The sequence below is a fragment of the Carettochelys insculpta genome, chromosome 16 (genome assembly GCF_033958435.1).
Source record: "Carettochelys insculpta isolate YL-2023 chromosome 16, ASM3395843v1, whole genome shotgun sequence".
NCBI lineage: Eukaryota > Metazoa > Chordata > Testudines > Carettochelyidae > Carettochelys > Carettochelys insculpta.
In genome coordinates this window covers 19,252,594-19,267,023 of record NC_134152.1, presented here as the reverse complement: position 1 = coordinate 19,267,023, position 14,430 = coordinate 19,252,594, and the positions used below count along the sequence as shown (strand labels likewise).

At 40.2% G+C, this 14,430-nt stretch overlaps 1 protein-coding gene across 1 annotated transcript in view; it reads right to left on the bottom strand.

Moving 5' to 3' along the window:
* The window catches only part of LOC142021529 (BOS complex subunit NOMO1), a 33,808-nt gene that overhangs the window by 565 nt on the left and 18,813 nt on the right, over nucleotides 1-14,430 (bottom strand). The window contains exons 19-30 of the mRNA XM_075010441.1: nucleotides 12,764-12,973; nucleotides 12,409-12,491; nucleotides 10,704-10,863; nucleotides 10,421-10,547; nucleotides 9,918-10,031; nucleotides 9,052-9,179; nucleotides 8,480-8,621; nucleotides 7,518-7,601; nucleotides 3,896-4,006; nucleotides 2,345-2,446; nucleotides 1,997-2,116; nucleotides 543-635 (exon numbers count right to left, since the gene is read on the bottom strand). Of these exons, the coding sequence (XP_074866542.1) occupies nucleotides 543-635; nucleotides 1,997-2,116; nucleotides 2,345-2,446; nucleotides 3,896-4,006; nucleotides 7,518-7,601; nucleotides 8,480-8,621; nucleotides 9,052-9,179; nucleotides 9,918-10,031; nucleotides 10,421-10,547; nucleotides 10,704-10,863; nucleotides 12,409-12,491; nucleotides 12,764-12,973 (1,474 nt within the window). The remainder of the gene's footprint in view (nucleotides 1-542; nucleotides 636-1,996; nucleotides 2,117-2,344; nucleotides 2,447-3,895; nucleotides 4,007-7,517; nucleotides 7,602-8,479; nucleotides 8,622-9,051; nucleotides 9,180-9,917; nucleotides 10,032-10,420; nucleotides 10,548-10,703; nucleotides 10,864-12,408; nucleotides 12,492-12,763; nucleotides 12,974-14,430) is intronic.

Genomic DNA, 14,430 nt, shown 5'->3' with positions numbered 1-14,430 from the left:
CATATTTTTACAAACCAAAAAGTTCAAAGCCTGGACTATGGTAATTTCTGAGTGGAAAGGGGTCTAATCCAAACCTCATGGAAACCCTAAAAAATTCTAATATTGTTTTGGTCAAGTTTAAATTAAATAATTTACTATCTACTTTGAATTCTGGCAATCAAAATATGTAATGGGGTTGGTGTTTTGATCCCAAAGAAAAGAGTGGTTTAAGTAACAATGAATGAAGGATAATAAACTCACGTCAATGCAGCTGCAATTGGTTATCTGGCATTGTTCTTTCCAGGATCAGCAGAGCAGCTGACCAAAACACAAATGCAGCACAGGGACAAAAATACTAGCACTAAAATTGAATATGTGGGCATTTAAGAAACTAAAGGATTTTGTTTCCTTTGTTGACTGAAATTTTAACCTTCACTATGGCATCCAATTAATTTTTTTTCTTACTTCTATCCAGAAATCAACATCAGGGTACCTCCATTTATGCAATATAGTATAAAAATGATAGGAGGCTGATTAGAACAGTACAATAGAACATTTACTACCTTATCATGGTTGTAACCAGCTAACAGCAGGAGCAGGGTCAGAGGCAATGCGATGTAGGATCCTTGAGGAATATCTTGTTCAGGCAACTTTCTCTGCAAACACCAATGGCCACGTTTTCAGAATGCTTCTTGCTGTTTTACCTACTAAATCACTCAACTAAAGTTGAGACTAAAATGGATTGAAAATAGAGTTGTGTGGCATGTTGTTGTGAATTAAGTTTGTTTAGTTTGGAAAAGAAAAGGCAGAGAGGGAATATGATCATAGCTTCTGAGTACCTAAAAGAGTGCTGCAAGAAGGGAGACAAATTATTCTCCTTAGCTTCTGATGATAGGACAAGAAGCACCGGGCTTAAATTGCAGCACGGGAGGTTTAGGTTGGACATCAGGAAAAACTTCTTATTGTCAGGGTGTTTGAACACTGGAATAAATTGCCTAGGGAGGTTGTGGAATCACCATCATTGGAGATATTTAAGAACAGGTGGATAAATATCTAACCAGTATGCAATAGATGGTGCCTAGTCTTGCTGTAAGTGGAGGGGACCAGACCTTACAGTTCTAGGATCCTATGATTCACCAGTTCCTGTTCAATTCCTGTGATACTGGAGGAGGATTATGTCCTCCACTGTAGGAGCAACCAAAGTGACTGTCAGCTGGGAAGTTTGTTAATAAACCTTATGTATTAAGATGAGTCACTATGCTGCTTTTAAATTAGGTACGTTGTGATTTACCTGACACTTGGTGCCTAAGTAACATGTCATACAGCAACTACACTACTAAAGGAGCATTCACCCAAAAATGCCATTTCATCTTTCCCTCCTATTTCAGTGGGTCTGGGTGTGCACAGATGCAGAAAAGAAGCCATGCACTTAAGTACTATGCACAGAAAACGTGGTCAAACTAGCCGATGCAGAGCATGACCACACATTTTAAGATCTCTCTCAGGGGTTGAAGTTTTACTCCATGTTAGTTTGGAGAATCCCTTGCTTTAACTGACAGCCCTGGCTCCAAGCCTAACTTTTTACCATTGGCAACTAAGGGCTCTCTTTTTGCAGCTTTTCAGCAACACTCCATAAATAGCCATTGTAAAATTACTATGGCAACCTCTTTCTCCCTTCCAATTCCAACATATTTCTGTCATTAGGAAATCTGAATTAGTGTCATGGCTACAATACTTTCATGCCACTATCACTATTTACTGCACTCATATGGTAACTCATGAGACAAGTATTAGATCTTTTATTGTTTGAGGCCTGATATAGACGTATGTTCATTTGTGTGCCAAATCCAATTTGTACTGAAACCAATGGCAAGACTTCCATAGCAGACAACAAACAATGAAAGTCTTGCCATTGACTTCTATAGAAGCCTAGGGAAAGCATAGAAGCTGCAATAGCCAGGCACATTACTTCGTGTTCAACTTCGAAAATGAAAAAGTTAGAACACTTGATACTTACGGTGGGACTGAAGATTAAAGTGATGTGTTTGTGGTATCCAATGGCAGTGAATGCAACTTGCGGTAATGTATATTCATACTGGGATTTGGAGAGTGTGGAATCCAAGAGCACCACATAATTCTGCGTGTAAAAAATAAAATTGCCAGCTACAGTAGAAAACATCAGGTTCACAGACAGAAGATTCAAACATAACAGTCAGTTTAACATGCAACAAGACTTCTGAGACACCCAGTGCTCCGGCACAAACACAGAACACATTTGTGCCACAAGCACTCAGGAAAATCATGCTAACATCTTTTAACAAACTGAAATGAATGAAACAAACAACAACAACAACAACAACATTACCTCTCCATCTCGGAGCAGAGGTGGGAAATGGAAAAATAGGGACTGCCCTAAGGAGACTGTTTGAATTGGGTTATCCAGATTTTCACTTTTATAAAGCTTCACCTGGGAAAAGGGGAAAAGCACAAGAGAAAGATAGTGATGCAGGTGTACTGTGATAAATATTGCAGACATCCCCGACATTAAGGAAGAACACCTCAAAGTGCAGTGCAAAGATTTTAAAAGAAAAACATTGCAGTCAACCTGGCAATTTAGAACACCTGACACTATCAAGCTACAGAAGTTTAAAATCCCACAAGCGGGCTCGATAACTCATAACTTAAGCTACCTGGGCTTATAAAAATCTTATCTGCACCTAAATATCTACCAGAACTTTGGATTTTTATTTTTTTTAAAGAAGAAATTAAGTCTGCAGCTTTTTTGGTAATTTGTTTTCTACAATTTCCCCTTACAGTTTAATTAATTTTGCATAATCAAGCGTTATGTCTTCCTTTCCTATTGGCCAGGCAGCTGGTAGGGCCACATACAGTCACTTTCAGATGCAAGACAGCTAATTCTCAAATTCTGGCCTGTATGTCAGATTTCAGCTCCAATCAGAGCAGCGATTACCAGCTGTTCCATCAGCTTGTGCATCCACAACAAGGTTAACTGAGGTCACAAAACCTCTGACTCATGTTTATGCCAAACCTGAATGCATAAAAACCTCTGCTTTAAAAAACACAAGTGCAATTATCACCCACACCCACATGCAAGAATCAAAGCGTATAAGATCAAAATTAACAACAGAACATATGTGCAGGCCTTAAAATGCAAAAAATATATTTCATTCTAGAATAAACTGCCTGGATCACACAGGCTACATTGTAAGTTACAGATTTCCCTGAAAGAGCACAGAATCATTCAAGCACAGAGCCCCAGAGAAAAGCATTTTTCTTTTCCTCCTGTTCCACACATTTTGGGGTGCATCTACACTTGCATTCCTCTTTGGAAAGAGGCAGGCAAATAAGAGAAATCAGAAATGCAAATGAGGTGCATATTTGGCACCTCGTTTGGGTATTCTTATTTCGAAAGAGCTTCTTTTGAAAGAAGAAAGCCAGTGCAGACGTTGCTGTTTCGAAAGTAAACCCCATCTTCAAAAGAATCCCTCCTTCCGTAAGAAAACCATGCATTAAGACTTCTAGTAGACGAGCTGTTTAAGGGTCAAATCCAGCTCTCAGATTCAGATAAGCAAATCTCAACTGTCATGGTCTACTCTTCTCTGAGAGAGGCTTTCCTAGTGGGAGAGCACAGTATTAGACCAGACAGCCTTTGGGTCAGTTCAAAAGGAGAGATTATTTCTTCGGTCTAGACAGTGCCATTGAGAACACATTACTGTCAGTGTCTCCAGTCACTGAAAGCTCAACAACTAGAATGCGAATTCACTTTTAGTAAGTAGTTAGAAAGTTACAATTTGGATAGAATTTATAGTCTGGCTGCTGACCAATTGCCAATGACAAGACAGTGATCTTGAAATGGAAGGAAAATACAGTGGAATAGGCTTGGATTCCCACTTACCCATAATGTAGAGAGATACTCTGAAGAAGTGATCACATTTCCACTTAAGTCAAATTGGTTAATTTGTCGGAATGCTATAATATTCACATCCTCGATATCACTGTTACCAACCTACAACAGACAAACATTGGAATGTTTACACTGGTAGGAGAGAAAATTAACAGAACACAAATACCACTCAATTTTAAAACAGGTATTTTCACTATCAAGATCCCATGCAAATTTGAAATCTGTTTCCAATCACAACTGGTTTTTCCTCCATTGCTTGAGCAGAGCATGCTCATTTGTCAATAAAGGGCCATGCATCATAAGAATAAGTCCATGGTGCCAACCACTGCATTACTCAGCTAGGACCAGCACAGTTATCTGAGAAGTGTAGAACACGTAGGCTAAACATCAACAGGCCAAATAAAGCAACTATTTGAAGCTGGGGAACGTAGCATTAAGTCCTATACTCAGGCACTGAGGCAATTTTGACTTGATTTTCAGACGCCTTCAACACCCACATCTCCATTGAAGCCAATATGAATGTGAGTGGCTCAGCTCTTCCTCTGAAAATGAAACCAAATTTTTTCAGCACCTAACAATAGACAGCAAGTTTAAACATTTCAGTCATGCTATTCATTTCCTATATGGCCATACGCAAGTGTATTCTTATTTGTACATATTCTCAATCAATTTTCATTCATGTGACATCTTCCCCCTAAAAAACTCATTATTCCTGAAAACAGTCCACCCTCTTTTCGGGGGCTTGGAGGGGGTGAGAGGAACAGCAAACAAGATCTGACCTCTCCATGCCAAGGCCTTTCCAGCACAATTAAAATGTAAATATTCTATGCTCTCAACACCTGATTCTCATTGGTGTCACACAAGAAATTTTGCAAAATTGAAAGTGAATGCAGTTAGAATGGACAACACTTCTGTTTGTCACATCAAAGGGGACAACTGGTCAAGGGATGATACTGCCAGTTTTCAGGTGTATCACCAGTAGGCTGATAGGATTTTATAATATAGGATTTTATATATTTGAAAGACAAAGAACCCAGAGCCCCTCTCCGGTTGGAAGGGAAAGGACAAAAGTAGGACAAACTGGTGTACACGGGCCATCACTCACAGCACACAGACACTGATTTATTTTCTGAAACCTGGGTGGCTTCTTCCCTCCCACCTAAAGAGCAGGCACAATTAGCATAAAGAGTACAGATGTTTAAAGAATCCTGCTCCTTCTTCCACTGCAATGAAGGAAAGGCTTATCAGGAACCCATTTTTAGCTCAAGTAATGACCATCTCCACAGAAGGATTTTAAAACAACTACTGGCAGGCTAATTAACCTTAGCTGTATGTCAAGAGATAAATCAGGCAACTAATCAGAATCTCTAACAAATGGAGGAATACTCATAAAATGTGGTAAGTTCAGGAAGATTTTATGAAGATCTACTGAGCTGACCTTGTAATTTTGCCTCCATGAGGACTTCATCATTTGGACCATATAAACCAGGGATTCCCAACCTGTGGGTCGGGACCCAAACATGGGTGGGGATTAAATTTGCTACGGGTTCCCAGCAACTTGGAGCTACATGTGACTCTTAAAGCCATTTGCAGCTCCTTAACACTGCCACATCCAGTAGCTCTCTCTGTCAATAGGGAAGCAATTACGCATACAAAGACAGCTTCTTCACCTTTGATAATTGTAGCCATCCCAGGCAAGCCATTTAATAGACTCTTGCAGTAAGTATTTTTCGTTCCCCCTCTACCCTTCCTGCCTTTTTCCCCCCCCGACTTCTGTTCTATGCACTTGGTCAGCTTTCATTTTTTTGTTTGTATCTCGCCCCCAACCCCAGTGTGACTCTCCCAGCCCCTCCAGCCTCTAAGTGAGACCTTCCCAGCCCCCTCCAGCCTGACTGTGACTCCCCCCAGCCCCCCCATGTGACTCCCCCAGCCCCTCAACCCCCAGCCCTTGAGTGTGGTCCCCCAGCCCCTCCAGTTTCTGAGTGTGGGGTTTAAGCTGGGGGCGGGGGTTAGGCATGAGGGTCTTTCCCCTGCCACAACTCAGATCAAATATAACAATAAAGTAATAATTAACTATAATAAATGTAATGTTATTTTATTATTATTCATGTATTTTTCCTGTTTTTTATGAAACAACTAGTATGAATCTATAAACAAGGGAGCACAATTTTATATTCTTGCCTCAGGCACAAAATTAGCTAGTTACGGCACTGTTCTCTTCCCCTCCCATACCCCGTTTTTGAATTGCCTTGGATCACCAAGTCTTCCTGAATTGTCAAAACAGGTTGCTATCTGGAAAAGATTGGGAACCACTGATATAAACAAACAAAAACAGCAGAGAGATCTATCTTATGTAATTAACTGTAAAATAGACATATGCTTTAAATAATTTAAAGACTTGCTCATGCTAAGGAGCAAAATCCTTCAAAGTTGCTGGCCAATGTTTCATTGTCTGTGGTAAAGAAAATGTAGAAAGAGCATCCTTTGTTACTTCCCTTGCCTCAAAATGCTTGGTGACTGAAGATCACCTATTTCAAACTTGGCTCCTATTGGGGCTACATTTAGTTTAAGCACTGGTGCTATTATCCAACATGAAGACACGGATTTGGTGAGAGTACCTGGTTTGAATCCTCTGGTTCAAAAGAGAATCCACTCAACTACTCCTTGATGATGGAGGACAAGCCAAATACGAAAACAGACACAAAATGTATAGCTCACACACAGATCTGGAAGATCCAAGAATTCTCCCAGCACTATTTTTATTCTACATGTTGAACCTCTCTAGTTCACCACCCTCAGGTCCTGAGCAGAGCCAAACCAGAGAATTTGCCGAACTACAGAAGATCAATATTGTCTAGCAGCATTAAAATTTCCATTGCTCAGTGGGCTCTTAGAAGACATTTAAGGGTAAATTAGAGCTAAGCAGAGAACAGAGAGACAGGACTGGGGGCTGTAAACAAAGTGTATAGGACCACAGGAAACTTGGTCAGGTCCAAAGTAAGTGGATATTGGACTAACTAAAATCATGCTGGACCACCAGATGTTGCTGGACCAGAGTGTGCTGGACTAGAGAGGTTCAACCTGTTGTCTGATCAAGTGTAAGGTATTACCTGATTTCTGGTAAACAAAAGGTTGACCATGATTTATTTCCTTATACAGATGTGCAAGGGCAAGTGAAGGACTACAGTTTGGATACAGTGGATTCCAAGCCAGAGAGATCCTTTGGGAAGAATACTCTCCATATCCAAAATCAGAGGGGTGCTTTTAACTTGAGCAATGGGACACTCTTCAGATATGGTTTGCATTTATGTTACCTTGTTTTTATTTCTGGTTATAAACTCTTTTCCCTTGAATATGATCCCTTGCCGACTACATAGATTTTAGTCAATGTGACATCTTAAAATTCAGAGCTAGGGCCACAGTTTCAAAGCTAATTAGGTGTCTCAAGATGTAGATAGGCACCTAACTGGTATTTTCAAATACACCTGAGCAATGTAAGAGTCTAGCTCCCACTGAAATATTTAACATTAACTGAAACCTAGCGGAGGCAACAAGCAACTCTGATGCTTTTTAATACAAGGTTCAGGTTTAAAATGATGCCAGAAGAAATTACCTCAACTGCACGATACTGTGGTAAGGCTCTTTCAATATGATCATTCCCTTCAGCTTTGAGCTGGATGTGATACACACAACCAGGCTAAAAAACAAAATCCAGACAAATCCCAGCAGTCAGTTACATTAGGACCTTTATCATTAACAGAACAGAGATACTTAAAAAGGTTGAATGCATTTCAGTTCAATTTTCACCACCTTACATGGAGGCAGCCCTATTTATTGAAAGGTTCTCCTGCCCCACAACAAAAATGTCACTGAATAACACTATCCTTTAAAAGACACTCAGGTCCTACAGAGACAAGAGGAGTTTTAAAGAGCCAGGACTCTACTTCCACTGGTTTATTAGAAGGAATTGTCTGCTGTGCAACATTTTACTTACAAAGAAATTGCATTAAAAAGGTTTAAAAACAGACTAGTCTATATAAACACTCTACCATTTGAAGGTTTGAAAGCATAATTATGTCATGTTAATTTAAGCTGCCATCACTAAGGACAGCACACCCTGAGGCAGGAAACCATAGCTGTGCAGAGCATGACAAAATGCAGGAAACATTTATAAACAGGTACTAATGTGCTGGTAATTTCACACCAGAAAGTAAACACTCTCCACACTCCTCTTTGCTTAGGATATTACTGTTGTTCACGTGCATACCTATTAGGTAGATCACACTTATTGTGGTGTTCTTGCTGAACTAGGCAAATGCAAAAGGATTCTCCCAAGACCCTCACAGGATAATGGCAGATAGTTTTGTAGGATGTACACTAATGAATGTTTCTCTCTTTCACCAGTTAATGATTACTATAGCTCAATGGCTCCTACCACAGGCAGATCCAAGGGAGTATGATAACACAACTGAGGGAAAAATACTAATCTTTGACTAACTATACATTGCATTTTGTAATTATGTTAATCCACACAGCACTATAAAAAGCAAGCATTTCATGTATTACAATCCTTACCAGAAGTCCACGAAGTCTAAATTTACCTTCTTCATCTGTTACTGTGTCTTCTCCATAGATATTACAGTCTTTCTGTCCCACAGCTTCCACTGAAACCCCTTGTTCAGGTTCCCCATTTAAAGACGACACTGTACCATAGCAGCTAAGGATGAAAAAGGGGGATCCGTTACTACAAGTGTATCATTTACTTTGACTGGTCCCAAACTTCTTGATGGGAATCACATCTTAAAAGGAAAGGCTTACCAGGTGGATTTCTGGCTGTGGCACAAACCAGGCTCAGTGCAGTTATCAAAGCCCTTCCAAAGCAATGATTTTCCTAAAAATGCTTCAACACCTACTCATTCAATCATAAGACCAAATCCATGGAATGTAATTTTTAAATGAAAACCACTTTGATGATGCACTGTGTGAGAAAGTTAAGTTCTATCCTGAAAAGCCCTCATGAATAGCTGGTATAGAGGTATGTCAAGAAAACACATGAACGTTCAACTTAATGCCCATCCATGCAGATGAGGGGAACAGTTTTGGCTACAAAACTAAGCAGGACAATAACGTCATTTAACTCTACTCACCTGTATGCTGTTCTGTGACCCGTTATTGTAATTTTAAGATTTTGTCCTTCCTGCACGTCAATCATTTGAGATGATGGTTCAAAACGGAACTCTTTCATCATGGGTTTAAAGTAATACTGCCCTGGGCTCTGCAAAGAGGCATCAAGCAATTTCAGCTTAATTGCCATTGATATACCCATAATATTTCACTTGGCTCCTAAAATTTGCATTTCCTATAGCGTTCCAGGCTATTTAGGATAAGATTCCCTGCAACTGCCACATGCTATGCTGTCTTTCAGAACTAAAAAGACATGAGGCTTTTGAGAATACCAGGGAACACAAACAAATGCAACTCTGCTGGGTGAGAGTGTGAAAGATGAAGGGAGAGAGACTTACAGTGTCACGTTAATTACAAGACCTCAACAATAGGTGAGTGACCAGAAAACAAGAGATTTATTGGAGGAAAACTGGGTCATTAATACTTGTGTGAACAATGCTCTAACTGGATTCCATCCTTAAAGAATCCAAGAGTATTACAAATTAACTTGTTTCACTTGTATAAGCTTCATCTAGAATAGTAGGCCAGCCTAATCTGTCTGCTGTGTAGGGAAGGGTCAGAATAGGAGCCAAGAAGCAGAGTTTGTCCTGATGAGCTCTCTCTTTTGCCCTCACTAAAATTTGGGGTGTTGTTTAGAAAACTGAGGTTCACCATTTGTTGGATGCACTCATGTCTATCATGGACGTGTAATATGAGTGGAGAGAGAATATGGGCTCCCATTATTGAGAGGTACTGCTAACGTCCCCATTTTGGAGAGCAAGGTGCAACTGAACACAGACATACATATACATATCCAGAATAGAGAAAATCTTAACTGAGTGAACATTACCAGGTTGGAGAAGGTCAGCATGCCATTGTCCTGAGTAAGAAGGTTAGACCGGAACACCCCTCCACTGAGGGATAAGAGAACTCCAGCAAGAGGCTGGTCATCTTCAGCTTTAATCTGGTTTTGAAAAGAAGCAGCAATCAGCTCGCACTAGCAATGCTACTGAGCCCTGCAATTTATCATGCATTAGCACTCTCAGGAAATCACTGAATGTATCCAAGTAGTTATGAAAACCATGACCTAAATTAGGAAAATACATACAAAGCCAATATTTTGTAAGAGAGTAACACCTTCATGGTAATACATGCAAGATAATTTCTGCATGGCAAGTCACAGTCCACCACTAAGCTCATTAGCCAGGGAGATTGGTTGCGTTGATTAGTGACACCAAATCATCTCAGAACAAAATCCGTCCACATCCCACAAATATTTTCCTGCATTCCATGTGCAATTGGGCTTTTCCTGGATATGCTCTTATGGGGAACTTAAAGTGTGAAGAAAATTACCTCAAAAGTCACTCCAGCAAGAGCAAAAGCTTTGAAATCCCCAACTGTTCCCTCTACTTTAGTCAAAACAAACCCTTCTTTCTGTGCAGTAACAGTATATTCCAAGTCACTGTGGAGTGGGCCCACGCTTCAAATAAAAGGAAACAAGAACCAGTTAAAAAAAGAAAAGGTACCAAGAAACATTTGAATAGCACACACATGGCGTCAATCTTACAGTCCCCACAGCTTCATACAAGACCAGAACTAAGGCAACCCACAAGACCAAAACAATTGTGCTATTTACCTGTAGGCACCTCTGTAATCAGTAAAAACTATGATAAGTGGTGAAATTGCTCCCTTTTCACCAATGATAATCTCCACACCCTCCAACTCAGGATGAATCTGCCCTTCCAGAAATAAGCCTGCTTTTCCATAAATCTCTATCAGCTTCCCAGGGCAGCTTTCTTGGAAAGGAAAGAAAACAGACTGTTATAACACATTCCCCCTGCGCTCTACAGTAATATCTCAATATCATCAGAAGGTCACAATCTTTAGTTTGAATTATGCAAGACGTCATAAATGACCAGATGATCAGAACAGTCCCTTCTGGCCTTCAAGTCCATAACACTGCACTTGCTCAAATCAGTCAACTGAACTTCAAAATCTACCAACTTGTACCCAACACAGAAGTTCTACATTTACAAAATTAACTCACAGATAAAATGCTGTGTATTATACAGGCTTGGAAAGTAATCAAAAGGCCATAATATACTCCCAAGTGACATTAGGATTCCAAACTTGGAGACAATTTTTTTTTGGGGTGGGGGAAGAGGACAATGTGAGGAAGAGAGGCCCCTCATGCCACATTAAGAAAATATTATCCAAAAAAGAGTCTAAACCCATTTGTGTGGAAAAATTAAAAAACAGCAAAGCCTGGGACATCATTTCAAATGCATATGAGACATGCAGGCAAGCCAAAACTATCTTGACTGTATCAAATGCCAGAAGCCATTCACCTAAGAACCTATGGTTTACTGGGCATAGACTCAGAACTTATTTCTGTACTGCTAATTTTTATCTGTAGGTGGCAATATTATAAATTGACTTGTTTCATGATGACATTTAAAAACTTCATTACAAAGAGTCTCTGATAACCAAAACTTAGATTCACTGGGTTAAATGTAATATAAAGGGAAAAATATAAAAATGTATCTAACTGCTGACTGATAGATCTAGTCACAATGAAAAGATGAAGTCCATTCCACTACAGACAGAGTCTCTCCCTCATCTATATAGTGAATTACCTCACCATCCAGTTATTGCTTTAATAAGTCTACCTTACAATATGTCTTGCCCACACTTTTTTCAATTATTATTGATATTGTTGTACTGCCTAGGAGCCCTTGTCCATATTCATTAAAGGAAAACACATCTCTATTATTTTCAATTCCAACATTAATATTTTCAATGGTTAATAAATGACATTAAGCAGGGGTGAAAGTAAGTACCAGGACATACCAGTACACAGCCTAGGGCAGCGATTCTGGTGCCGGAAGACATGAGGGTGTCAAGCAGAAGTGACAGGGCTGCGGGCCAGACTCCCCCAAGCCAGCCCTTCATGACTGCTGTGGGAGCCCCAAGAATGTTTTAATTCCTGGGCCCCAGGGCAGCTACCCCTTTTGCTTCCGCCCACATGTTGGTGGGCCTGCTGACAGGGTCCTGCCGTGCTACTGATGGGGGACAGCAAAAGGGGCAGCAATGTTAAAGCACCGCCATGGTAGCACTTCAATGTTGGCCACGTACAGGCTGGTACCAGTGGCCGTTCTTGCCTGTACTAGCCCACTTTCACTCCTGACATTAGGCCTTACAGAATCTGTGCTGCAATGAAAGTGGCTATATAATGTAAAACAACCCTAGAAGAACAGCTTATAAATCCATCTGTGCGAATGTAATTTGGCTATACACTGTTGTTGATCTTTTTTTTTTAACTATACTATTTACATATGTACCTCCACTGACAATTGTTTCCACAGAGGGTGGATAGAAAAGCAGCTCTTTTGATGAAGGCGTCACAGTGATTTTCTCTCCAGATCTAGAAAATTCAAACAAGACTGAGATTAGCAGCTCTCATAACACTGCCTAGTAATTAGTGCCCATCCAGAAGCTTTAGAAAAAGCAACTAACAGAAAGCTATTAAACATGAACATTATGTAGTACAATTTCCTCTTCAGGCTGCAGCCACAGAACATTACCACAGACATTTAAGTAGCTTGAACACATTTCACCCAGATGATAATGGTGCACTCACAATGTGGGAGAACACGGGTTGGATAACATTAGAAGATAGCACTAAGAAATGGGTACCTTGCCCAATATGAGAATTCATATGAAAATGGCCCTTGAAGATCCTCCACCATTTCTTGCACTGGTGGCTTTGTTCCTTCCTCTTCCTGACCCTTCTTTTCTCTCTCCTGTCTGCGAGCCTCAATTTCTGCTAGCTGTTGCTCTCTACGCAACTCTTGCAGTGACTTCAGGGGTCCGAGAACTAAGGCAGGTTCACTGTCAATTGAAGACCTGAAAATGGAAATAGAAACATGGAAGTCTCTTTGGAATTGAGGCTGCATGCTCATTACATGTGCAAATCACATACACCTCTCTCCTTGTTCCATATTGCTCAAATCTCTCCAGTCCCTCCTTTTCTTTATCCACCCATTTTTCATGCTGCTATCTATTCCAAGTGCAAGGAACACTAAAGCAACTTCAAAAGCAGAACCAACTTCCCTCCTGCACACCAGACAAGTAATCCCAGAAATGCATACTGACAGAAGACACAGAAAGCCTCACCAACTTAGAGGGCAACTGCCTGGTTTACTAGTGAATGGGGACTCTGGGAGGTGGGAAATCAAGGTTTCACATTTTGAAGATACTTGAGCACAGCACTTCAGTTATACAGACCAAACAAACACAAGCATGTGAGCGCTATTCCATTTGCCTGAACTTTGAAAATTTACCACTAGCAAAAACCCTGCTCTGGAAGTGCAAAGAACGGATGGTCAAAGTAGCTGTAAAAATAAAATCAAGGGGACCAAGTGCAAATGCTGAAGGACAAAAACAACTCATCCAGTTCAAGCTATGAAAACAAACTTGGCAGAAATCAAGATCAGTTTCTGGTTAGATATTATTTGTGTGTGCAATTTAAAACAGCAAAACATTTCCGTGCTGCATCTAAATTCCAAATGCTGTAGCATTAACATTTGTACAGAATTTGGGATACACATAGTGGTGCTTTATGAATATTTACAGTGCCATATGACGTTTCCCTCCGGGACAATGAGCTAGAACCTAAAAGCTGAACTGGCTAGTCTACTTTTATTTTCCAAGCTGAAGAAAACGTACATAGGAAAAAAAATGAAGAGTAACTGTGAAAGTCAATTCCTTCTTTTACATTTAGTTCCACTGTAACAATTTTACTAATGCTTCATATCCCAGGAACGGGAATTTTTGCAACAAATAAATGGTTTTAAACATAGAGTTGTCCCTCTAGGATGTGGAATATGTTCCCCTTCATTTTAGAACAAGCCTTTTTGCCAGAGCAGGCTAGAGCAGATGTGGTCTGTATCTCCTTGTTTGTGGCTGCTAATAATTGCGTTTTTAAAAGCTAGCAATTCTTTGCTGTTACTAATGTGGAAAAGTAACTGCAGTAGCTGTCACAGACTGTTACACTGAAAGAGGTGAGGCCCTGTAGGGAAAGCACTCTCTTAAGATGGTTTCTATATGAAAGCTTGGGAACCCCAGTCTAGAACATGTAAATATCAGCAAATCTCTGATCATTAGCAGCCTCATCCAGCCAGATTTGGCACCTCAAACAATTACAAGTGTTCACAAATCAGTGCTCCCTTGTGCGCTGTGTGTTTAGCTGAACATGAATAGGCACATTAGTGTGTAATCACTCTGCATGGTTCTCTTTTTATAGCCCTCCTTATATCAGTAACAAGCCTCTGAAACAAAAGGCTCCCTTTGTAAAGTATTAA